The sequence below is a fragment of the Melopsittacus undulatus genome, chromosome 3 (assembly GCF_012275295.1).
Source record: "Melopsittacus undulatus isolate bMelUnd1 chromosome 3, bMelUnd1.mat.Z, whole genome shotgun sequence".
Classification (NCBI taxonomy): Eukaryota; Metazoa; Chordata; class Aves; order Psittaciformes; family Psittaculidae; genus Melopsittacus; species Melopsittacus undulatus.
This window is the reverse complement of record NC_047529.1, coordinates 43,079,177-43,106,687: the sequence shown is the minus strand read 5'-3', so window position 1 is coordinate 43,106,687 and position 27,511 is coordinate 43,079,177. Positions and strand designations below refer to the sequence as shown.

The following is a 27,511-nucleotide window of genomic DNA, read 5'->3' as shown; positions in this document are numbered from 1 at the left end:
TTAAAAAAAAATTAAACAAACAGTTGTTGGAGGCTTAAGATACATGTACAAGTGTAAAATAAAAAGCACATTTTGAAATGCGGGATTGACAACACTGGAAGGAAGAAATCAGGGAGACTTGTGAAGTCGCAGTTGTTGATGTCTTTCAGGTGGAAACTGTACTGCTGTGAAAGATATATTAAATTGCAGGAATACTGAGAAAAATAATGAAGTCCTACATAATGCAGGAAGCCAGGAAAATGGTGTAGCTCTCCACTGTGGTTTAAATCTCATGCAATGCTAGGTGAGCACCAATCTTCCTGTTTTTTGTTGGTCTGTAATATTTGGCCAGGGAATTTTCTGACTACTTATGTTCCAAAGCTCCTGATATCATTCTGAGCACTGGTGTAATGGTATCAAGTTGCTGTAGCAGTAACATGCTCTTTTGAACTCTGAAGCCAGAAAGAGGGACACTGAAAAATTCCATATGAACACAGTGCCCACAGAATGGGCTAACATCTCTCTTCAGGAATGCAGAAAACTGAGTAGCTGTTCCTACTGGCCTACTTCTCCCAGTGATCAGAACTAAAACCAAAGGCTCTTACCTACTGTTTAACTAAACCTAAAAAATTATACAAAATAACTAGTGGTAGACCAAGGAGAAACACTATCCTTTTAGAAGAGCAGCAAAGATTTGAGGACTCCTTGCACCCACAGGAAAACACAACTTGGCTAACACAAGTGGAAGTGATTACCATGTCAAAAGGAGGACTATGAGAGCAGTACCTGCTCAAAATAATTTCACTCAAGAAAATGTCATAACATAGACAATCTTTAAGTGAGTGCTGTATATGTCTGTAGGGTGGTTGAAGAGATATGGACAGATTATCATGTATCTACCATTTATTTTGCCATGTAACTGTCCACAGTGCATTTACTGGAAAACAAACAATTATCCCCCCTTTACTCTTGAAACAAATAGCCCAGAGTTATCATCTAATTCCATGATATTGTAAATTTGTGCTTGCAAGACAATTTCATATACCTACCAGTAAGTACCTTAAGGTTAGCATAACTTGGAACTAAAAATCTACAGTCCCATTTAACTTTATGTTTATCATAATTATGCAATGATATATAATTCTACTTGCCCTATTTCCATAACATTATATGTATTTTTGCTATGTGATTTCTGAATCAGATTATTCCTGTGAACACTAACATTAGCCTTCTTTGAGTTTTTGACAAAATCAACATTAACACTGTTAATTTTCCTCAGTTCCTTATATCTTGCTCTAAGGTGTGCTGAGAGGTCTCTACCTCACACACTTACTGATTCTCCTCTCAATTGCTTATTAACCTAAGCCTAATTTTCAAAGGAATTGAATACTTAAAAATGGTCCTGAGGTGAGTGGGAATTAAAACTTTATAAAACAAATACAATGCAAATGGAAAGTTTTAAAACCACTCATGCTCTTGAAATATGGCATCCAACTTGAATAGATACTTCCAAATAGTTTGGAGTAGTTTTGGTTGGGTTTTTTTGTTTGTTTGCTTGTTTCCTCATATGTTATAGTTGCAGCCTGCAAAATGGACACAAGACCACTTTTAGGTCTGAACAATATATTGAAGAAAAATCACCAGTTAGTTACACACTCAATATTATGCTATAATCTTCAAAAGACAGTCCATGACAAAACCAATAACTTCATAATATTGTGAAAGATTTGGAAGATCTGCTGGAAGCAGAACAGAGGAACATGACATCTATAATAAAATAAAATAGAATATTTAATAGCCATTACATGTGCACCGTCCTGTTTGTCATTAGAGGAGAGATCTTGTTACAAACAGTATGCTATTGTGTAATTAAATGTATTGGAAATTAAATACACATGGGAGCTGAATTAAGATTGAAAACTATGTTATTAATGCTTTGGTGAGAGTGGCCAGTAGAAAGAATATTGTTTTGAGTATCTCACTGGTAGAAAGATAAAGACAGATGCAGTAGCTTTACAGTCTGCTGTTCCCATTGTTTGGCTCAAGGCAACTGTGTGCATGGCCAAGATTATAAAACAATCATCACTGCTGTTTTTATAGATACTGGAGTGAGACAGCAGTTCACTTTTATGTGTGAAAAGGAAATGTGCATGATGAATGTATCAATCCCTAATTGCCACTAAAAAATGGAAGAAAAAAAAATCCATATTTATCAGCTACAATAGTGTGTTAACTCTGTACCTTTGCCTCAAAAATTCAGAAGTTCAAAGAATGATGCCTCTTAAACATAGCCATATTTATAACTGTTCCTAAAGGAGAGCAAATAAACTCTATGCTTCTGCAGATTACTCCACAGAAAAACACTCTTAATATATGCTTAAACTGGATATTCATAGCTTTTCAGTACCCTGGACATTTATTGTAACAGTAAGAGTCACAGTAATTATAAAATCCTTAATGACATGTATTATGCTATTAAATATGCTTTAATATTGATCACATAACATTTTATTGTTTGCTACTACACTGAATTTTTCTGAACGGGTTTTTAATCCTTACTGTGAAACCTAAATAACATCAGCTTTCAAATTTTCATGTTCAACTTAACTGACATTTAGTACCATTTTTAGAACTTCAAAGCTAGTATAAAACATAGCTTTGGGTTCTACACCATTACTTATTTAACTGTTCTTTAATAATTTGCTGTAGTTGACTAAGATCAACAATACTAAATTTTTCCAGTTCAGATAATTGAACCAAGACACTAAATAACAGGATGCCTAAAACCCCCAAGAATTATTGAGAGACCCAACTTCAAAAACACAAACAGGGCACAATATAACCCATAAAAACACTGAAATGCTTGAGTCTGAAAATCCTCCCAATCTTTTAGGAGCAGACTAGTTTATGAACTTCCAAAACTGAACTATTTCTTGCGATACCGCAAATCTCATTAACTGTTCTACTGAACTATCAAATTCAATAAGTCAGGGAAAACAAAAACATAACACAGAGAAGCCAGTCAGTCAGTTATTTGATTATATTAAAACTCTGAATAACCAAGGTTTATTTCATGTCTTGGGCACAATCTCCCTCCACAATACCTCTCTTCTTTGTACATATATGTTTGGCTCTGACACTTGCAAAATGGCACGTTACAAAACCACTTGGGTCACTAGTACTGGTTACTGTCAGGGTTTTAGATAACTACCTGAAATCAATATTTTTATATATTTTAGCTATAGTAAGGTATGGCCTACCCCTGCAATAAAAAAAAAGCTTCTGAGCAATTTTAATGCTTTTTCACTTAAAACTACTGCAGAAACATGTTGTGCAAATGCCAATATCTACACCTGTGCTGCCAGTCATTAAAACATTAGATGGCTGAAAGTGTTAAATCTCCTTCAACTGAAGAGAAACATCAAATGTCAAAGCTCAGTTTGTTGTCAGCATGCTTCATACTCAGCTGCTACCTTGCCATTTTTTATTAGTGCTTAGAAAGAAGTCACACATTGAGGTCAGTTATCACACTCACCAGTTGTTCAAGTTTACTCACCCTTTGGCCTTCTTTGCCAGGTGGACCTTGGGGACCCTCCAGTCCTGGCAAACCCTGAAAATACAAACATTAAATAAATATAACATTCAGTGTTATTTTCATCCTCAATTTTTCTATAGAAGTAAGACTAAGTGAAAGAGCCAGATATCAAGACAAAGCATTTATTTCTAATAATAAAAATAGGCTATTCATACTAACTTATTTCAGGATAATGTTACATTCAGGTGCAAAAAAAGTGCAAATGATAATTATTACATTCCTCCATATAAAGGTTAAATAGTTTGGAAGAGTTAAATCAGCACTACTTAAGCATAGTTGTATTTAATTACAGTGTTATATGAAAAGTGATTATTTTGTTAAATTAGGATATGATAAGGAAAAAAAAGTTATATAAATGAATGACATCTTACTCTACAATTCAAAATCAAATATAGGCACTGAAGGGGGAGGGGAAGGAAAGGGAAGGGAGGAAAAGGAGACTAAATATAGCAGAAGGCCTTATGCTCACTGTCTTGTAAGAACCAGCCCTGTGCTGCTTCCTCTGTATGCCTGGCTCTGCTTTTCCAAACCCTTCAGAGTTACTTCTCTCTCACCCTCTCTCCTGGCCAGGCACAGGAGCTTTGCGTGTTTTGAATATAACCTTGACTTATCAGCCTTCCTTCTGAACTCAGTGCAAGTATCTGCCCTTTGTGACTGAATCACAGACAGTTTCTGATGCTTTGGGCTTTAATTTTGTATCTGATTAATGCAGATATAATCATAAAGCCTTCAGATAAACTCCCAGCTCTGTACTTAGCACAGTGCCCACTCTTTACTTTATGAGTCACCCTGGAACACAATTTTTTTTTTAAATTACTTCGAGGAAGCTATCAAATTTCATTATAGCAACAAGAAATATGAAATAAGTTTTAATGTAATCAGGAAAAAGCATTGCAGAATTCTACTTGTACAATTAAAAAAAAAAAAAGTTTTGAATGTAATATAGCATTTTCTTACAGGGTACCAAAAGTTAAAGAACTTATATTTAGTTTATTTAAGAGTTTGAAATATTAAAATATTAAATACTTAACCATTTAAATTACTCAGACTCATGTATTGCTTTAGCTTGAGTTATGTCTTTAGTAAAATTCTCAACTCCTTATTTAGAATCAATTATATTGACCCAATAAGGGTAAACTGAGGCCCCCTGAGAATCAGGTTTTTAAAGAAGTGTCCGGGTTTCCAGAAATCAGTCTAAAAAGTTTATTTATGATCTCTAATTCCAAGATAAACTTAAGAAAGTAAGTGGTCATGCCAAAGCTGCTACCTCCTGTATATTAAGTGGTGTTTGAGGTTAGACTTCATTCTAATCAACTTAAATCTTAAATAAAAGTAGTCAGTCCAAGAGTTTTTCTATTCTTAGAATTTCTCTACTTTTGAAAGTGAAGATAGAGGAGTATTTCAGACACTATTTGGAACTATAGAATTGTAGAACGGTTTGGATTGGAAGCAACCTTAAAGCTTATCTATTTTCAAAACCCCTGCCATGGGCCAGGACACCTTCTACTGGACCAGGCTGCTCAAAGCCCTGTACAGCCTGGCCTTGAACACTGCCAGGAATGGGACACCCACAGCTTCCCAGGCAACCTGTGCCAGTGTCTCACCACCCTCACAGTGCAGAAGTTCTTTCTAACATCCCATCTAAATCTACCTTCTTTCAGTTTAAAGCCATTACCCCTTGTCTTGTCACTACATGCCTTGTAAAAGCCTCTCTCCAGATGTCTTATAGGCCCCCTATATAGGAATATAGGCTATTTCTCCCTTAAGTTTAAAGTGTAAGCAAGATAAGGTTTAGGATCTTGTACAAAACAGATGTGCACCATTTCCATATTTCCCCAAAAGTTTATGGAACTGGAATATGCATGGCAAGGTTTTGTTCAACAAATAAATCATGGTAAGTTAATTACATTGCAGTTGTGCAGTTTATACATGCACAAACCCATAATGCAGTATGTGAATGTAACCTCTGCAAACCTTCTCCACATTTTCCTTGAAGTAGTTTGGAACTTGCAGAGAATTCTGGCTGTCCAACTGTTAGCAATATTCCACCTTTGTAGAGAAATCCTGGGAATTCAGGAAGAGGTGGAGTTTTGTTTTGTTAATATTTCATTTCCGGTGACAATTTTATGCAAGGGAATGAGATGAAAACCTATAACATCTGTTTTATGGAGGAGGAAATACTTAGCCTCACATATCTGCACAATACAGCTCCAAAGGGACAAGAATTACACAAGAATGTAACTGCACAATAATGATAATTAATAGCCAACATTTTTGTACAAGACCTACTTTTTATTCTTTTTCTTCTCTCTACAATATTGTTGTCAAGAAAAAGGAACCAGATAAGCAGGTTTATCTTCTAGGAAAGGGAGGAGAGCAGCTTACAATTGGTAACTAGGCAGGGAGGACTACTCAGTACAAGGAGCCACATCCTGACATTGAAACTGAGGTAAAAGTTCACACTAACTTCAGTGGGATCTTCAGTTTAAAAACTGATAGGACAAGATGGCCACGTTAACTAACATGGCTGTAAAACCACAATAGCTTGGCAGCAGTAACAACTTAGCAATGCTATCCCTCTTCAACATTCATTAAATGAGATCCTGAAAAAGCAACTGAGGAAGACCTGCAGGAGGAATGAGAAACAAAAGTTCTCTACAGTGAAATCTATCTAAAGGGACAAAAGAAACATCCCCTGCTGAATTCCTATAAAACTTGGCAATGAATGTAACAGTTTAGGACTGAAAAGTACATATTTGTAGGAAGGCAGACAAAGTGTCTGCAGAGTCTTATCCCTCTAACTTCTCAACATCTACCTTTGAAGATAAAAGGTGACTCTTGATTCCCTCACACCTTGGACGGCACAGTGGGTAGACAAACCCAACCAAAGAAGCCCACCATTGCAGACAGAAAGGGACAGAATACAGACTGAATATATAGATGTGGCCTCATGGGATATGTCATCGATTGTGCTGAAAGCATTTATGTCAGAAGGCAATATATTTTACATGTAACATTTCTGCAAGTAAACAACATCCAAGGCACCCTGACAATCTTACAGAATGTGTATGGTGACGAGCAAAAGCAGGTGTAGGAATAGCGCAAGTGAGAGATAAGAACAGCCTATTCCTGCGGCATTAGATTGGCAGGAAAATATAATGCATCCTTACATGTGGCCTAATATGCATGGGATTTTCCTGGCTCTGCCAAGCCACCTTTCAGGTTGGAAGGCGGTACCCCTTCTACCTACTTCATGAAGAAATGAATTTAAACAACATATACAGTCTTTAGGTCTTGTACCTATCATGGACCAGGCAAGCACTTGGAATTATTTGCCTGAAGGAACCTGAGGAACATTAAATGGAAATGTCTCAAACATTACTATGTAGCTTTGGGAAAAAGCAGAAAGTCAGTAAGCTGGAGACAGGCTTAGGTGCATCTGAATCTGGGAAAATCTGTTATGATGAGTGAGGATGACTATGAAAAGAGACAAAACATGATGCACAGGCAGGTACAAGAGGATTGTACAACACCTTGAAGCTAAGAGCCAGAATTTGTGAATTCCCTTATAAGAGGTAAGATGCTGGTTGTGAAGCTAGATAAAGAAAAAGCAAGCACGTAGTTGCTATGAAGCACATGCTGACAGATATTTAAACAAAATATCATAAAAACTTAATACTAAGTTTTAGTTGAGGGAATACAGGAAAAATTACAGATTTAAAAAATGCTAGAGTAGAATAAGTGAGCTTTTAAAAGAACTTACATGCTATTAAAAATATCTGTAGGAATTAACATTTTAATACTTAATCATTAATATTTTTTCCAAGTCTCAAAAGCTAATAAGAATTATGAAACTTGAGATGGTAGAGGAAAAATACGTTTGGAAGTGACAGAAAAAAATCAGCAAACAGTTCAGCCAGTGAAGCTGTTTTAAGTTTCATAAGATATCTGTTTAAGGTATATTAGCTGGCATGTAGCTATCAGAAACTATCAGAAGGACTAAAATCCTGTCACGTGAACCTGCAGGTACAAAACCAGTTTATATTCCTGATACATCCTGACAAGTATCCACAGAAACATGGTGGAGACTTGGTTCATAAATTTAACAGCTCAGTGTAATTGCCCAGGAACAAACTGAACAAAAGCAAAGCTTTTATTGTGACCTCTTGGTGAATTAAAACTAAACAAAACAAAATCCCAGCTGAAGTGGAAGAGTTGTTATTTGCATTACTTCCACTGGAAGTTTATAGCCTATGCCAAATAAGTATATTTTTGGTATTCTGAAAGTTGCTTCAAAACACAGATCTTGGTTTTTGAAGCAGAAGGCTAGACAGCTCCCTTATGTACTTATAGTTAGTGATGATGAAATGGGTTCTGTGTTGTATACACAAAGTACTCTCATCCATTTTTTCCTCAGTCTGAATTCCAGCAAACACATGACCTCAGATTTTATGGAATAAATACTACTAGATAGAGAGAAATTTTATGTAGTTTAATGAGACGAGTCAAGCAGAGACAAAGATTAGTATGCAGAAACAAACAAAAAAAAAGACCCACCTATAACAGATACGATTTTGTTAAGCAATTTGAAAACAGTATTTTTAAACAGAAAGGTATAGCTCTACTGAAACAAAATCAACACTTAAACCTTTTTACAAGTGAATTGGTGATCAATTCCCACTGTAGGGGTTTGACCTAGTTCTTCAATGCACAGTTCTCACAAGGACAAAGAAAAGCTGTCAAACTGATGAATTACACATGCAATGATCCTTCTGTAAAATGCACAGGTAGAGGAGCATAGAATCACACAAATCAATAACCAGGCAAAATGTAACCATGGATTTCCAAACTCCTGACATAACACATAATACTGTGCGATCATGGTAAAGAGCTGCAGCCTGACTGGCCTGAATCGCATTCCCCAGCAACCCAAATACTGCTGTAGCTGCTCTAATGAAGGATGTCCCATCAACTCAGACAGAATCCTTCAAGATGTGGGTTAATTAGGTCTTAAATTCATCTACTTATATGGAGATGTTCCTGGAAGACAAGTTCTACTGTGCAGGTCATGATTGTCACTGTGATCCTTCTATCCTTTTTTGAGCATATTTTTCTCTTTGGCCTGTTTGGACCATGTGGATGGGAAATAAGTGGCTTCTTCTTGTGTAAGAATGTGCTATTATCCTTGGCAAGCAAAGGAGCTAAAATATAAATACCTTCCTGCAGTCAAGATGGCCAAAGTGTTGGTTTCCCAGATATCCTGAAGCCAGTTCACTTGCTACGACTGTTTTGCTGCTCTACATTGAAGCTCAAACAGGAGGGTGAGGAAGAAAGAGATCTTAAAATATGACTATCACGTTATCCTCTTCTTGACTGCCCATAACCAGGCACACAAAAACTACAGAGCCTGCAGACGTGTCTCACTGTTACAAAATTTTGCTAGAATGGGAAAAATGGCACAGGAAAGTCAGTTGCATGAATGATTTATTGTTGTATTACCACTTAGTGAGGGAAATTAGGCTATCACTTATGTCAAATACCGGTACTTTCAGCATTTCCTAACATGACCTGGTCTCATTCACATCCTTACTGAAGTAAATTGAGATGGCAAACTGAAATATTTGTATCCCATGTTTGGCCTCTTATTGCTACTATAATAACCATGCTGTTTTGCTTGGGGGTTGCAAAGTGGAATAGGCCACAATTTTGCTTTCAAAACTGCTGCCAACCCATTTACTTCAGTGGGAAAGGAGACAGCATTTAGCAGAAGTATCTCATGCCAGACAACATGATCAGCTACATTTTCATGATAATTTATTACTGAAACAAACAGAAAATATGTTCCTCACTGATCTCATTATGCTTTGGAATTGGTCATTTCTGTAGCTCTCTTGGAAACTTAACTTGAAATCTGTTTTGCTTCAGAGACAATCATTTCAAAGGGAAACTGGAAAAGCAATTTCACAGAAGTTCACACTTTGTGAATGTAGTACTTTTAATAGACATGGGATTATTTTTCTAAGCAAAGAAGTATCATTTAAAATTCTAAGGAGTAATTTGAAGTGATTCTTTACATTGATGTCTATTGCGTATAGGACTATTCTCAAATCATTTTTCTAATGAAAGAAATACAAATCACATTCACGCCAGTTTAGCAGACTGAACTTTTGAAAAATAAATTTTCTATGAGGCTAAGACATCAATCTTCATATGTGCCTTCTGCATCAGTATTACTACATCAAGAAGATGAAAAACAGACTAAATTGCTAAAACACCTATTATACTAAAAGAGCAATCATAATAGGATCTGCACAAGGATACTTAAAAAGCATTTTTTAAAGAAGAGAATATTTGCAAGTTATATTGTGAGAGTTAAAGATCATTATATCTCATGCAAAACAACTGAACAGTCCAGTATTTTCATGAAATAAATACACCTCAATTAAAACAACTTGAGCAGATAAAATTCTAGCTTTTCTTAGAGGGATGTGTAAGAAAAGAATGTATTTAGAAGGAAAATATAATGGTCTATCTCTACTTTCTTTAATGAACTAGAATTGCTCTCCTTTACGTCATTACATTAAAAGACAGAGAGGGTAATATTGAGATGCTTACTAATGTTGGAGGGTGTGTTATCTTCTTAAGTAATACAAGTTATTCTGATGACATAATTTTTCCAGTGTGGGACAAGAAAGGAATAGTGTGCAGCAGTCAAGATAAGCAAAAACTGGCACATGATCTTTCAGGAAGAATCATCCAAAATACTTTTGCCCAGCAAGAATGCCAGGATACCAAACCCCTCCACTTCAGAGTTCTGTATAAATGCCAAATAATTACACTATGACCAAAGTACGTCATCAAATAAATTTTAGCTTTAAAAGAATAACTGCTGAAGCTCTGAGGGAAAAGGTATGTAATCTGTTGTTGAGGTTTGTTTAGGGAGGGGAGAGTCAAAAGTGACGGTGAAATTTGCCCACGCCTGAATTTGCCCCTTCCTCCCACAGCCGCCTCCAAGCTGCACTTGCATGCCGGCTTCCTTTGGCTCAATTTAACCAGACCTGGGAGCCAACATTCCAACTATCTGTTTAGTAAGCAAGTCTTGGGGACTTCTGTCTGTGACTAGCTTAAGCCTCAGCTTCTGCGTAAACACTTGGTGCCATCTGGATGACTATTTTATAACTCCTGAAAGGGATAGGTTCACAGGAACGTACGGACGGACGCTCGTTTTCCTCAGGAACTAAAAGCAGCATATCGAGTGTCAAGAGGAATAGTTATCATATATTTTATGAGAGATGGCTGTGCTACCTTCCCTCACCTGTCACTCTTCTGACATGGCATGCACAGGCTTAAGCTGGGGATACCAGAGCGGGCAAGCTGCAGACCCAGCTGTGTCACTGCAGAAACTAGTCCCCAGCTTCTGCCACTAAATTCCACATTTTGACAAAACCACACCACAAAGCAGTATAATCCCTCCTGTTTATTCTTTGAGGGGTCCCTGGCTACCATGTTTATCAGGAAACTTTAACTTCTAAAGACTAAACATATCCCTGCATAAAGTGGGCATAATTAGGGAGAGAAGTTCAAACTACATTCCCAGCATGCATTGTAAGACTTGAAAACTACTCAAGAGCTTTCTAATACTTACAGAGCAATTCATAGAATCATAGAATAGTTAGGATTGGAAAGGACCTCAAGATCATCTAGCTCCAAACCCCCTGCCATGGGCAGGGACACCTCACACTAAACCATATCACCCAAGGCTTCATCCAACCTGGTCTTGAACACCACCAGGGATGGAGCATTCACAACCTCCCTGGGCAACCCATTCCAGTACCTCACCACCCTAACAGTAAAGAATTTCTTCCTTATATCCAGTCTAAACCTCCGCTGTTTAAGTTTCAACCCATTATCCCTTGTCCTATCACTACAGTCCCTAATGAATAGTCCCTCCCCAGCATCCCTGTAGGCCCCCTTCAGATACTGGAAGGCTGCTATGAGGTCTCCATGCAGCCTTCTCTTCTCCAGGCTGAACAGCCCCAACTCTCTCAGCTCAGAAAGAACATACCAGAGAAATTAAAGACAGCATATAGAAAGGATGAGAATCAATCATGACTTTGGACTACTTCCATAAAATTACAACCATAACTGAGGAGACAAAAATAAATACATATATCTTGAATAGTGTTGGAGTCCATGAAAACAGAAAAACTTTGCATCTTTACTAAAAGAGCTTAAATTTGAACATATATGTAAAAATTAATGATCCAAGCCACTAAAATGTATTTATATGAATAATGCATGAATCACACAAATATACTTGGTACTACTGAAATTACTAATTTCATTACAATCCTACATAAAACCTATACATATTTTCATAAACTTGTTTTGACAGCTTAGCTTATTTTGTGCTACAGTGCTGTTCCTTTTTTCTCTCTAATTCATCATTCAAAATGATGAAACTGTACTTCCACGCCTGCCTTGTTTCTTGGTGAAACAAGACTTCCATACCTGTCTTAAATGTACAGAAACACATGGGCTGCAATTCTAATCCCATCCTTATTCACTGCAGAAATGTATAGTCAGGCAAACACAAACACAAACTCTTTCTGAATTCTCTGACATTGATGCAAATGAGTTTTGGTAAGTGTGCAGTCTAAAGACTAAAGGATTTAAACAGAGATTTTCTGTTAACTGATATCAAATGTGAGTATTCACAGCTCTACTTTTTTCTCAGAGCAAAGCACTGAGCTATGAAATTTCTATTTCAAACTCATAAAATTATTTTTGCATCTTAAGAACCAGTAGTATCATTTCCCGTTTCACAGTTTGGCATATGCCAACTGGTAAGTTGTTTTCAGCTGTTGGGTACATATGAACTCTGCCACAAATACTGACTCCAAGTAGCCCACATTCCTTACAGAAACTATAATGGCTGTATCTGTCAGTTGAGCACTTTTAAAAATATATCTTTTTCCTCTAAGTACCATTAACTTCATTCTTTCTGCATTTTTTTCACCTTTTTCACAGTGTGCTCACTGTGCTGAGCAGCACAAGACTTCCTACATGTCAGGAATGCCTGAACACTTTTATACACAGGGTCATAGACACCTCTTAGACAGGTACAAATAAGAGACAAAAGAAAACCTAAAAGTTTCTACTACTTACTCTTATACACTTCCATAGATTACCTACAGACAACTCTCCACAAACCAAAGGATCGTCAGCTGTTTGGGAATAACTGCAGTGAAGCAGTCTCAGCCTTCTGCCACCTTCATGTTCTCCATGCTGAGGACAGGACCATGGTGCAGGTCTGTGTGTGGAAAGAACACTCTGGCCCTGCACAACACTGTTGATATTCTAGTTTATTCTGAGACCAGCACATACAGGAGACCATCTCACCTTCTTGAGCTTATGGCATGGGTGTATGATTTCTATGAAAATACATAGTAATGGAAGATCTGCACAGGGCAGCAGAGCTCTGTAAAGCCATCATTTCACACCTGCATCAATTGACCTGGGGCAGAAGGTCGATGCCACAGGCCCAATCATCCAGTTTTAGCAAAACCAAGTCCTTTTCAATATTTCGTCCTTTCCTGCCCAAATCCATTTTGGACTGAGCTCTAACAGTCATAATTTTCACCCCTCTTCCCTCCTTGTCCCCTAGCATAATAATTCATTTTGCCTTTTGATAAATAGAAATAAATCATTTCCACGTTAGAAAAACTAAAAATGACTATAAGTGGAGAATAGATTTATGACATTACTCATGAGTCCCAAATAAATGGAACATTTCAAAACTTTGCTTTAACAGAGTTCATAATGAAACACTGGTGTCAGATTTTGGCTATAACAGCATGCACAGTTCTGACACTGTAAGTTCTCATCCAATGACACATGAACCTTGATATTATCTGACCTACTACTTATTCGCAGTGAGATACAACATCTTTCTTTCATGATTATATATTGTGAGAGTAACAGCCATACAGAAGTTACACAAATAAAACAACTCTGAAGACTGAATTTTCCCCAAGCTACCACCATTCACATCATTCATCTTTTAGTTCTTGCCAACAGAAACACATGACTATTTACAGTGCGGGAGAAAGAAAGCCTTCCTGCTGGGCCATATATTCAGCAGTGTTGTAATCTGTCTTCAAATTGCTAAACCCGTTCACACTTACTCTTGTCTCTCAGTCAGCAGCTACGCAAAAAAAAATGTTTCAGTACATCAGTTAATAACATCTCTCTGAAGACCCGTGTCTACTTTCCTAAAATGTAAATGTTTCCTTTTAAAAAGCATGAAGATGACCATCAGTAAGTGTACCAACACAAAGTCATATTTCTGTGCCTGAATGACTTGAGCTAAAATATTTGCATGGCATTTCATAATCAAAGAAATGTAACTCTTTGACAGCCCATTTTATGAAAGTGAATCACTTAAGTGATTAAGTGAATCAATGTCAGGAGTAATTCAGTCAATCTGAAAGCAGCTTCAGATTTTTGATGTCATACTACTCACCCCTGAGCATGACTCTTAGGAAAGCTAAGTGTCCACAACTGCAACTGAAGACAATGAATGCATTGAAAACAGGTCTAACATATCCAGATGCTGCTGTCAGAATGGATGTTGTAATTTTTCTATCATTTATAGAAGAAAAGCTCAAAAGAACCACTCTGTGGTCCTACAGCACATAGAAAATAAGCCTCCTTAATTCTTTTTCCTGTGTCTTCAGAAATATCCTATTTTTATTCCAATGATCCCTTCTAGGCCTGTAAGAATCTATCTCAAGAAAGACCTACTCCAAACCATCTATTGCAGTAACAATCCTACAGTCAAGGTTGTAACCAGATGATGTTTAAGGTCCCGTCCAAACCAAACCATTCTATGATTCTATGATTTGTCTCTGGGATATTAAGATACTAGATATTTAGATTTCATAATCCAAAACCAAGTACCATAAAACATTGCAACTTAATTCTGAAACCTTAGAGTAGAATTTATTTTTATAGTATCTGTCTCTGGTTACACCCCTCAGCAATCATAAAGATCCTTGCTATTATGGTCTTGGAAAGGAAGAGAGTGAAAAGACAATATATGATAATTTACACTATGAATGATAGTTCTTATGAAGTTTATTTAGGATTATATGGGTAACATGAATAGTGTAGAAGTAGTTCATAACACTGACTCTAGGGGGGAAGAGTTATTCACGCCGTGGAACTACATCCTGGGAATTCAGGAGCTTTTGTCTTCGTGCTCATATTTGCCATGCTCTTTTGCACCATTCTCAATTGTTTTTACCAAAATGGACTGTCCTTAATAGGAGGCCTTCTCACTTCAGTTTATGAACAAAATTACTTGGATTCAGACAGAATTATTACTTTTATGAAGCAAAACTTGCCATGGAGAGCTTTGGGATATTTGTGTTAAGGCTTTGTACATCCTTGGGGCACAGATCATTGTAACGAAATTAAAAACCATGTCTATGGCACTATCTAGACAGAATACAAGTAGTCTGCAGGTCAGTTTTCTTTTCTGGTACACTAGCATGTACCAGATCCTCACAAAGAAACTGACAGATCCATCCTCAAGAAGTCTTTCCTTGAAAGACAAAAGACAACTTATCACCATGGCTGGCCTCACATATTCTTTTCTGCAGGTAAATTACAGGAAAGGGAATAAATGAATTAGTAACCAAACTTGCAACTTTCTGACTTTTTCTATAAAGAAAGAAAGGAATATACCTATCTGCTTATTTTTCCTCTGAGAATTTTAGAAACCAAAAACCACCTTAAGTTACTGATATTGCTCTTCATAAGAATCTAGTAAGTGGTTTTCCATCATTATAACATTACATTGCTTTTTCCTTTTTAGTGTGTGTTTGCTATACATATCTGGTCTTTATGTAAGATATAAAGACTGTATAGATATCAAGACCATGACACAACTTTGCAAGTGTTTGAAAAGAAAAACTGAACAATTTTCTATTTTGTGTGAAAATAATTTTGCAGCCTCTTTTTTTCTGGATAAACAATGCTTCATACTGAAGCATATGTTATTTTCAAATATTATTAGAGATGCCTGTGCCAGTGTGTGGAAAGACCAGGAGTAGGGGCATCTACTGGTTAGGCTGTGTGTGAGCTCAGCTACCAGGCAGATGCACATTGTACACATATATATATTTCTGAGTACCAGACCACGACTATGATCAGCCAGAGAGGGTAACAAGGTGGTGTTTGTGCTTGTGGGAGTGCTGAGTGTGTCCATCTGTGTTGACCTATGTGCCAGAGCTGGCTGTATGTGTTGTATGTGTGCTTGTGTGCCTATTGGAAAGGCATGCTCGGCCTTGCTACCAGCTGGACATGAGCAGAAGGAGCTGTGGCAGCACCACATCTATCTGCTGGATGTATTAACTTTCTGAGAATAGGTCCTGTGTGTCAAGTTGAACATATGCATTCTATGTATATAATACTGTGTCACATTGTACTTACAACTAAGCACTTAATAAAATAACCTGACAATAGAATACGAAAAAAAAGCTTTTACTGAAAAATGTTTTTCCCTAAAAATACCAAGGGAAATCTTTCACTTTAACCAGCCCATACTATCTTTACACAAAATAAAAAAAAAAATCCCAAGCCAATATTCCTGCTAGCATTTGTGGGAAACAAGATGTTTTAAATATACTGATTTTCTTTACAAAATTCCTTTTCCCCTGCTTCACAATTTATAAAGAAAATGCAGAGGCATTCTAAAGAGAGGGACTTGTCTCTTATATTTAATAATTAAAGTATCTACATTGCAAATAAGCTAAAACCAGCAGCATTTCTTAATGATTTTATTTTTTCTGTTTTTGTTTTATGTGCACTTACATTCAAGGCAGCTGGTCCTGGAGGTCCTGCGTCTCCCTAGTTAAAACAGTAACTAGTAAATAAATCAGCAATCTTTATAGTTACACATATTTAACATCTCAGCATTTTAGAGGTTATGCACCACTGCAGAAGAAAATTCATTATAACCATCAAACATGCTCTCATTATGAAAATATATACATAAAGCAATATTCTTTTTTAGTAATGGCAAACAGTTCACCACAGGTTAAATAGGAAAAAAACGGCAGGCCTCTACATAAATGAATCACAGCTTACTGCCCTGGACACTTACAGAAAGCAATCCTTCAAAACATGTTTGCATATGTTAAGTTGCAAGTTACGGCTTACATGCACAAGGTAGCCATAAAGCCACTGTGACAGCTCACATATGTAAAGACATCTGACTGCATAAAACGTTCATGGAATTAAATTGCCATGGTATGATTTGCACTGTGAGACATTCAGTTTCAGTCCATGGGAGCAAACCAGAGCACTTGGAGAGCAATTCAGAACACTGAATTTAGGCTCCTGCTCTGAATTCCTTTCAAAATTTGTTGTTAAAAAAAATACTTGTCTTCCATATTTACAGTTACTCTGTATACATATTCTTCAACCCTTAACTAACCCTTGCTGCACAAATGGCAGCAGTGGGTATTTGTCACATGTAGTTAAGGCAATGCGTTCAATAATATAATGCACACTGACATGTACATGCAACTTTACAGATAAAAAAGTACCTTTTCTCCTTTAGGACCAGCCACACCAGGACTACCAGGATCACCTTTTAGTCCCTGAGCAAAGAAGAAAAATGTCTATTTGTTGTCATCTGCGCAAAGCGTTGGACAAAATCCTGTATTGCTGTGAATTAGTGTATGTTAATCAACTAAGCCTTTAAATATTATCACATTATTAGTATTACTATAATTCTTTATTTTCAATATTTTGTGAACAGAGAAACATCTACCAAAGACTGCAGGTGTCTTTAACACATAATTAAACATATAAGCCAAACTATCTACTTGATTGTACCCCATTATAGCAAGTAGCATGTAGAAATACAAAGTTCCATTGCAGTGCTAGTAGGTCTACATCTTGCATGGACAACAAAGATAAAATGCTAGAGAAAGTACTAGTACATTCACTCAACCTCTGATAAAATTGGTATTCTGTTTCAAGTAGCAATGCTGAGCTGGTCTAACCTGGTTCAAACTCTGACCTTCTCCATGGCTTGAAAACACAATTAGAGAAATAATGGAGTCCTTCATACCTCCCTCCTTAGTTCTGCTTTCAGCTGGAGAAGCAGATAATAAATACGGCTTAATCTTACACATTACATATGCAGCAATTTCACTATCACAGAATCACACAACAGTTTGGGTTGAGAGACCTATAAGTCATCTAGTCCAACCCTTCTGCAATAAGCAGGGACATCTTCAACTAGATCAGATTGCTCAGAGCCCCATTTAACCTGGCCTTCGATGCTTTCAGGGATGGGGCATCTACCACCCCTCTGGGCAACCAGTTCCAGTGTTCCACCATCCTTATTGGAAAAAAATTCCTCCTTATATCTAGCCTGAATTTACCCTCTAAAACACCTACAATACAGCTCTTTAGCTCCCAACACATAATCTTTGTTGTCTTCTCCTTGCTGCAAAACACATGGAAAAGCAAGAGGTTTTGAAATAGGCCCAGCAAATTCAAGCAATTCTGCAGTAAGGAATTAACTTCATTCTGATGCTGGACCAACATACCAGGAACTCATTTTTGTTCAAGTCAAGAGATTTGTTTTGTGCCTTCTCTCTGATCAATGGTTCAGAGGCATGCATCAGCAGAGCAGATACATTTTAAGTCAGAGACAGCTCTACAGATTCAAAAATTTTACTCAGAAACCAAATGGCAAATAATACAGGACTAAACCATAATAAGATACTCCACAAGAAGGCCACCATTATTATTATTGTGCAGGTTAAATAGGTGAAGGATAGAAAAGATGCATTTACATCTGAGTTAGTGTTTACTAACTTAAGTTCTTCCCAGCCCCCTTTTTGCCCTTGCAAACTCTCATCCTCAGCATGCAATTGGAAAGATAGAGATAACTGGCACAAAAATGATAAGTAACATCTGTGCCTTGGTGGGTACAGAAACATTAAATCAGTGAGTGTTCTAAATACTGCGTATTTGTGCAACTTCACTTCCTGCTAAAATTACATTAATTCACCATCTGGAAGGAACATCATTTAGAACTATATGAGCATTTAAGTACCCACTTTGGATTAAATTTGTGGTTGTTGTAAATACCCCTGATTTAGCTTTGATTTGTCCTTTATTAAGCTTGCCAAATATGTAATAGTTAAATCAGAAGTAGTTTTACTGTTTGAACTTAAGAAAATGTAATAGGCAGATGGATTCAAAATCCAAGCCAAAAAATTGCTTTCTTTTTACAATCTGCATATTTATAACATAGTTTTAATATTGTCTCCATTTACTACATTTTATTTTTCACCTCCTTCTGAAAAGCTGCATAAAACATGACCAGTCCATGTTCTAAAAAGCCGTTTTAGGGATTTTTCAGGTATGCAAACTGTATGGATCTGGTTCCAAATCAATATTAACAAATCACCAGTGGCACAATAGGTTTAAGAGTGAGCCTTTAAGCTGTATATTTATGGAAGATAAAGAGTAAAAAAATCTGCAACTCACAAATGAAAGATATATATATATTTATATCTCTGTGTTTCTCTGCTGAATAGAAATGACAGCTGCAATTGAAAGATACTGAACCAAAGCCACTCACTGTCAAACTAAGGACCTCATTTTTCCTAATTGGTGTGTTTAAAGCTTTTAGTAATGCTCCTGCAGTGCACCTTGGTAAAGTATGCAGTTTGACAGCTACTGCAGAGTTAATGACTACAGAAGTCAACCTCACATAAAAAGAACAAGGGGAAACTACATATTTGACAATATGCCACACAATCTTCAGCTGGTACTTTCTCTCCTGTGTAAGAACTACAGCTTGGTCTTTTTAAAGGTCAGATAAACTTATATTATGGTTCCTCTATGGATATCAAAACGTAAAGTAAGTGTTAGGAAACACATGTATAGGGACAACGCAAGGCTTTTTTTAGGAAGACAGGTAACTGTAACATGATTGCTGATCAACAGATAAATTGTTGGAATAAATACATCACAAATTCCAATAAGGGTGTAAATTCAGCAAAATTGAGGCTAACGGGTGAAATACTAAACTAGAGGCAAAGAGGTTTTTGCAAGGGGATGGCAATGGTACTTCTTCTGGTGGAAGGACGTTAAAGGAGAAGTTACCATATTGGTTGACACTATTTTTGGCAAACATTTAATCAGACTTTCTTGTGATATTAGTTTACTGGAGTCTTCGCCAGCCTACAAACTGAAGTGGATGAGGAAAGAAAATAATTAAAAAGCAGTAACTGTGCTTTAAAGCTTTAAAAAGGACCATGGTTTTACAAATTCATCAAGGGATGTGATTTTATATGTGTCATGTGCATGTCAGCACTACTGGCACAAAAGGTGACAGGTTTTCTATTTATGTTTGTCTTTAAACCAGGACCAATCTAATACAATGCTTGCTGTGCTTTGGAGTTCCATTTTGAAATAAAAATAACTTTACTTAGTGATGTGATAAGTATGTTCCTTACCCAGCTGGAGAACATTTTATTCATTCAAAAGAAGTGCCAGGTATAACCAGAACCAGAAAACAAAAGAGTTTTTCACTTCCGGTGTTTTCAGTCATTTTGAAAAGATCAGAGAGGTCAAATATTTTTAGTGAGAAAAAGGAACAAAGCAACACAGAATCATAGAACAGTTTGGGTTAGAAGCAACCTTCAACGGTCACCTAGTCCAGCCCCCTGCAATAAGCAGGGACATCTTGAGCTAGGTCAGGTTGCTCAGAGCCACATCCAGCCTGGCCATAAATATCTCCAGAGATTGTGTAGCCACCACCACCACTCTGGGCAACCTGTGCCAGTGTTTCACCACCCTCACTGTAATGAATTTTTTCCTCATATCCAGTCATAATCTCTCTTTAAGTTTAAAACCATCACCCCTTGTCCCCTAAGTCAATTCGTTTGGGTCAACATGATAATCTACAAACTGATACTACCATCATCTCAGTCTGAAAAAATAGTACCAAAATAACTCAATTGTCAACCTTGCATTAAATTATCAGTAAGAGAACTCCTTCTGGAATTCAGGAACATTCGGAAAATTGTTGAGTGCTACCTGCAAGTAAAACATGCTCTTTGTGCCCTAGTGCTTTACTTGACAAACTCTGACTTAACCTGCTCTAGCAGGCTCACTGAGGCCTGAGAAAAGCATGTCACACACTAAAAATATTTTCAGAGAGAAAAAGCAGCAGACAGTCCTTATACATCATCACAGGAAAGAGATCAATCAGGTAAAATGTACTGGCAGCTGATAACAAATGTTCCTCCCAGTAAAAAAATTCAAAGATCAGCTGAACCCCAACCAGAAGTCTTCAGCAGATCCTGCAGCAGCCAAGTGCTGACCACCATTTATGTGTCACACATTATGCTACATTCATGCAGCAATGAAAAATGCTGTAAAATTAGCATAATCTTCTGAAGAAAACAGGTTTTTCACTCTAGAAGATACCTGTTTGGAAAAGACTTCGTTCAGCATTTAGAATTTGTTAGCCTGCATTAGAAAATCTGGCTCAATCTCATATCAGGTTAAAATCTCCTAGAACAATGCATATTATCTAAACTACTGGAAATACAGTAAACAATCCAACACACTAACCAACAATGTGCAACCAAATTATGATAAATTGAATCAACAAGCTCTACTGAGTAACAAAACTTGGAAATACTCTAATAAGTAAGACAACAGCACTACATTTGATCCACAGAGCAGCCTTAAAATCTAAATTTAAACAACAGCTTCAGAGTCAGCTGTACATCAAGCTGTATACATTGGGATTATTCTTTTAATTTAACGATGTATTTTCAAGGCTCCAAACAATATACTATTATTCAGTTTGTCTCATGTGCTTTCACATATTGACATTGCTCTATTCTTGTTAATGTCATTCAAAACTTCAAATTACTATGCTACTAGAATTTTCTGGATCCTGAGCAACACCTGCTATCCCCTTATACTTTTGCTCCTAACAGAATCCTCAAGCTCCAGATATAATTACAGATCCCAACTTCATACTTTTAAGCAACAGGACTCTTCCCTTCCCATCCAAATATTTCCTTACAATGCCAAGAGATAGTAAGATAGTCCTAAGAGAGTTCTAAGAGAGTTTGGGATTAGAGAGACAGGCCATGAAGTGTGAAGGTAAATAACTCTTACTATCTTATCAAGACATTTGATCCCCTTAAAAATGTTTGTGCTTCTGCTTCTTTTCCCACAGGCAGAAAAATTTAAAGGTCTGGTATGTATTCCGTCTTTCCATTTGAAACCTGTCTGGTTTTCCATTGCTCACTTAACTTCAGAGGTCCATCCTTTGGCATCAAGCTATGTAAAGTGTAACAACATCTTATGTAGGAAAGTTTTTTAAAAGCCACTTAGGGTACTGCCTTTCAAAGCAGGAGGAAAAAAATAATTAGTGAATCACATAGTTTAAGAGATTATACACTAGATTTTAATTTCAGGGCACTTTTTAAACTTTTTTTCCCCCAATTTTTATGAAAGACACAATTCTTCCCCTACATATGCATGATACGTGTTGATATATATGACGTTTTTATTTTCACCTCCTTTTGCTGAGGGATTTAATTTATGTCAGCAGAACAGTAGTTGGACTGATCAAGTCAACGACATAACTCCAAAAGGAGTCTAAAACTTTTGATGACAAAGATTTTTCTTTCCAATTCAGTTCAACTGACAAGTGTATGAATATAACATAGATCTTACTCCACAGTTTCATGGATATTTGTATTGCAAATTTGTCCTTATTCCATATGGGATATGATCATAGATAGATAAAAACAACTAGGTTGGAAAAGACCTCTAAGATCATCAAGTCCAACCATAACCCAAAGACTGCAAAGCCCACCACTAAACCACGTCACTAAGGGCAAAATTATCTCCCCTCATGGCTGCCCCTCATGATCTCCACTCAGAGTCACCCCCATCTACCCTCCATAGCGGCCTACTTTGTATAGCTGCCACCCTTCATCTCCCCACCCAGCCCACAGCTGCCCCTGCTCTCCCCTCATGATCTCCCCTCCACCTTCATGGCTACCCCTCCTCTCCCCTCACAACTACCCCTCATGAGCACCCTTCACAAAGTCCACTCACAAGCTCCCCTCATGCCTGCCTCTCATGAACGCCCGCTTACGTCTGCCCCTCATTAGCTTCCCTCATGAACATCCCTCATAACTGCCCCTCAGAAACTCCCCTCATGCCTGCCCCTCACGATCTCTCCTCACAAGCTCCTCTCACTACTGTCCCTTTCAACTGCCCCTTACAAGCTCCCCTCAAGCCTGCCTCTCATGAGCTCCCCTAATGACTGCCCCTCATTAGCTCTCCTCACAAGCTCCTCTCGTGACTGTCCCTCATGCCTGCCCCTCATGAGCACCCCTCATGACTGCCCCTCACAACCTCCCCTAACAACTGTCCCTCTAGGCTGCTCCTCACCCTTCATGGACATCCCTCCTCTTACCTCATGATCTTCCCTACCCAATAGTCAAAATGTTACTTAGCTCACTACGTGTAATGAAGGACTGAGTGGCCCACGATTAAGCTACTTCACTTGATGCCTACTCATTCAAATTGAGCAAATGCCTATTTTGCCCTCTCCAAAGTGTGTATGTCAGTGGACTTGATGGAGAATAAAGTGTATGGGGATTTCTTTCAGGCAGTGTGTCTGTGAAGCACCACTTGTTACAGTGATACAAATGATAGCATAAATGTCAAGTGGCTAAAAAGTCTTAAGGGATAACCCAGAGATACTACTCAAACTCACTGCTCATATTATACAGGCAAATACCTGCTTACAGATGTAATGTGAACACATACCACAGGAGGACTACATTAGCAATATCTTATGTTATTTATAACCACTCCTTAAGAGCTAAAAACAATGGCAATCCCATTACTAGTATTTATAGTAAGCATTCATGCTGTCAGATGGATTTTGAATAATGTCCCAGACTGGGACATGGCATTGTAGATCTTGGCACAGATTCCTGGAGTGATAAACTGGGAGATGTGCAGAGCAGTTAAATATATTCGCAGTTCCTGCATCCAAACCTGGTTCTCAATGAGATTAACTGGCTCAGTTAGCACAACCAGTGAGGGATAAGGGAATTAAGCTTTTTAGATATCTCTTCATCATTACAGAAAATCTAGTTGCCAAATCAGATCTGGTTTCCCCTCTGCCGTGCTACTTCATTTCAGCAAGAACTTTTTGTACAGCTAGGAAAATGCAAGTGGTAACAGCAAGCAAAATCGTTCTGTGACACCTACTTTGCTGATTTTGATTAAAATAAATTCCAATCTGTTTCTACCATTTGTGCAAGATAAAATGTTCAGTCATCATTTTCAAGTTCTTCACTTGTGAGTATGGAAGTCCTCACTCCCCCAGGCAGAGACGACAGCTGCCAGCAGCCGGTACCACTAGCTTTAAGTGTTTTCAGGCATTCTTTGTGCAGCACTGCAGATTACACCCATGTAAGCAGATTAACTTTATTATTTCAGAAATATCGGGTGCTACATTTCTTTATGCAGCAGGAGTTTGAGAGACACTGATAGCAATCAAGAGTCAATGACACACAGTCCTTTCAATTTAAACTTAATGACTGGTATCTCCATGCGCAGTGATAACTGAATCCAAAGCATTTTATATGTGTGGTTGTTAAAATGGAAGTATGTGTGGATTCAAACAATATTACATTGCCTTGTACAATTTTACTTTCAAAATATTTTAATGAGAGTTCCCATGACGATAATCTACCATTTCTTGACACATTATAATAGTTCAGTAAGTATTTAAAAATATAGAGGTCCAATATTTCACTCTTTCACAGTGCCACTATGTAAAATATGTTCTAGAGTTCACCAGATACTTGGTATACCTTACTCTTCCTATAAGGTTTATGGAACAAGATCCCATGTAGTAAAAGAGATCATGTAAAACCAACACAGATATGTCCCCAGAGCTATGGAAAGAAACACAGATGTATTTTTTCCATGCTGTCAGCATATATGTATGCATGACTGAAGTATACGGCTCACCTTTACAGACAGGCAGGCTACAAGAGAATACCTCTCTGAATACCTAAACGTAGTTTCAGCTCAGTACATAGTATATGTTTTCACATGGAGGAAATCCGCTATTAGACAAAAATAGCCCAATAGCATTTAATTATAACAAATTACAATAGGAAAAATATTTTTATGTTTACAGGGCACATAGAAAGCCAGATCACATAAAAAGTGTCATAATTATGTAGTCTGTTTTACTATATTTTCAGTAGACCCAGCTAGACTGTCATAGCATTTTTTGGGTCAAATGCTGACCCTTTTACTCTTTTGGCAAAGTTGGTTAGAAAAGCTTTGCTGCATGTTTTTTTCCCAAATCCTGTATCTGGATTCCAGTCCTAATGCCAGTAATTCCCCACACAATTTGGACAGTCAGGTTCAGATCCCTCTGAGATGCTTTCTGCCTTCAACTGTGATGATTTGCAATAGGAGACCCAACAGTATCCTGAATTAAAACCTTAAACCAGGTTGACCCCCAGCTAGGTCAAGAAGACAGAAAGGGAAGAAGGGGATAAAGAAAACTGCTAGTTTGCTTTACAAATTTAGTTTTTTTAAATCTTGCTGTTGATTCAGGCTAGTTGGCCATTTTTGTATTGCACTGAAAATGAAAACCTGAATTTCTGCTTTCTCACCTTATTTTAATATAAAAAAAAATTAAATTTAAAAATAAATTAGGCAAAAGTAAGGTGTATTACTGGGCATGTCTATAATGTTAGCTTAGGTTCAAGTTAAAATGTGAACTCAATGAGCAGGACTATCCAGTACTTTTAGACACATATTCATGCACCACCTCAAATATGGTCCTGACTAATTAACTATGTAGGCAGTGAAATTTTAACTCAAAGTCTCTATCATGAGCCACATGGTACAGTGAGTGGCTGTCCCAGTTTTGTTTGGGATAATTTTCTTCCCAGAAGCCGGTACAGTGATGTGGTTTTGATTTGGTATGAGAACAATGCCAATAACACACCGATGTTTTAGTTGTTGCTAAGTAGCACTTAATCTAAATCAAAGACTTTACAGGTTCCCATGTTCTGTAGGAACACGAGAAGGGGCACAAAAAGTCAGGAGGGAGCACAGCCAGGACAGTTGACCCAAACTAGCAAAAGGGATATTCCATACCATAACACATCATGCCCAGTATGATGCCCAGCTGTGGAGAATTGCCTGAACACTGTTCCAGGACGAGCTGAGTACCGATCAGAGGTTGTGAGCAATTGTATTGTTATTCACTTGTTTCTTGGGGTTTATTTCCCTCTCTCTTTTTCACTTTGATTGCAATTTCTCTTATTACTATTATTATATTTTAGTTTACATTAATTATTAAGCTCTTCTTATCTCAGCCCACAAGTTTAACCTTTTTCTGATTGTCCCCATCCTACACGGGTGCAGGGTTGAAGTGAGTGAGTGAGCTGGGGTTAAATCACAACAGTAACCCTTGAGCTCACCCAGGAATGGCTGGCAGCCTGTATGTTTTGCTTTTCAGAAACCAAGACTCCAGGCCTAGCTATACCCTTCCTCCAGAAATATCCACAGCTCCTCTGTCCAACCTGAAGCCCTAAGTGCTCCTGACTCACCCGAATGAATTTTTTTCTTGCCCCATCATCTTGTGGATGTTACCTCTCCTGGCATACGCATTTTCAAAATCCATCCTGACACAAATTCTAAATTTCATTGCTTAACCATCCCTCCCAAAAGTTTGTAGCTTGACTGTTTCATTATAATTCAGTTTACCTCTCTTCCATGAACACCTTCTGGTCCTGGTTCTCCTTTATCTCCTTTTTCACCCTAAAAGAATGAATATATGTTTTATTTCATATAGGAGATAAATAATAACCCATGATGCTTTTTAACAGGAAAAATATTTTAAGACTCCTGTCAGTTCTACATGAAGTACTACACATACATTGCTGGCTGCACAAGCAAAAGTATTTCTTACATTCCAACAGAAATTCTTTCCAAATAAATGCTTCCGAAAAATGTCTAGCGCTCTGAGAGCTACAGTTCTCTGTACTTCACAGCCCCACTGAACACCCACAAAGACACATCACAGAAAAATATTCTTGGGCCTCACAGTGCTCCAAAAACATGGTAAGTAGAAAGAAATTTACACTGGGGAACAGTTTTCCTTTTGAAAATCTTAACATTGACATAAGATTGTTTTCATTTTGAGGCTGTTTTTTAATCATTAATTCCTCTTATAACAAAACTATTCTCAATATGATAATTTGTCTTTGACCCATACTGGTGTATGGTTCACAGATCACATCTGTAAAATGGAAACAATTTTTGTTCTGAAAATGTTCTCACAAGTATGGGGAACAAGATGAGGAATAAAAAAAAAATGGTGGGAAGTATCCTTCAGAAGCAACTATGCAGGCTGGTTCCTGTGTTTGCTCATGAAACACTGACTACAAAACACAATATTCTGTCTAGGATACATGGAGGGATTCAGTTCTGTGTTATCCCTAACTACCATGCTATTCTAGTCAACACATATTTAATCAAAGCAAACAAAATACACTTGTTTAAGAAGCATAATTTAAGAATGCCTTCCAGAACCAACAAGTCCAAAATGCTTTATAATCGTATCTCTGTTACTAGACTGAACTTTGTCAAATCATAAAAGTAACATAATTCTGATAAAAGCACAGGGACTGCTTTAGTAAGTAGAAACAAAGCTCTTCATATCAACCAAAGAAAGCGAACAGCCCTGCACTGAATTTTCATTGTCTCCAGAGGACTACATTTGTCTGAGCAGAAGCTATTCATTATGTCAGTATCATC

At 37.4% G+C, this 27,511-nt stretch overlaps 1 protein-coding gene across 1 annotated transcript in view; it reads right to left on the bottom strand.

Moving 5' to 3' along the window:
- COL19A1 (collagen type XIX alpha 1 chain) overlaps positions 1 to 27,511 on the bottom strand; it is a 181,928-nt gene that overhangs the window by 72,051 nt on the left and 82,366 nt on the right. Inside the window, exons 13-16 of the mRNA XM_034060919.1 lie at positions 26,459 to 26,512; positions 17,191 to 17,244; positions 16,454 to 16,489; positions 3,536 to 3,589 (exon numbers count right to left, since the gene is read on the bottom strand). Of these exons, the coding sequence (XP_033916810.1) occupies positions 3,536 to 3,589; positions 16,454 to 16,489; positions 17,191 to 17,244; positions 26,459 to 26,512 (198 nt within the window). The remainder of the gene's footprint in view (positions 1 to 3,535; positions 3,590 to 16,453; positions 16,490 to 17,190; positions 17,245 to 26,458; positions 26,513 to 27,511) is intronic.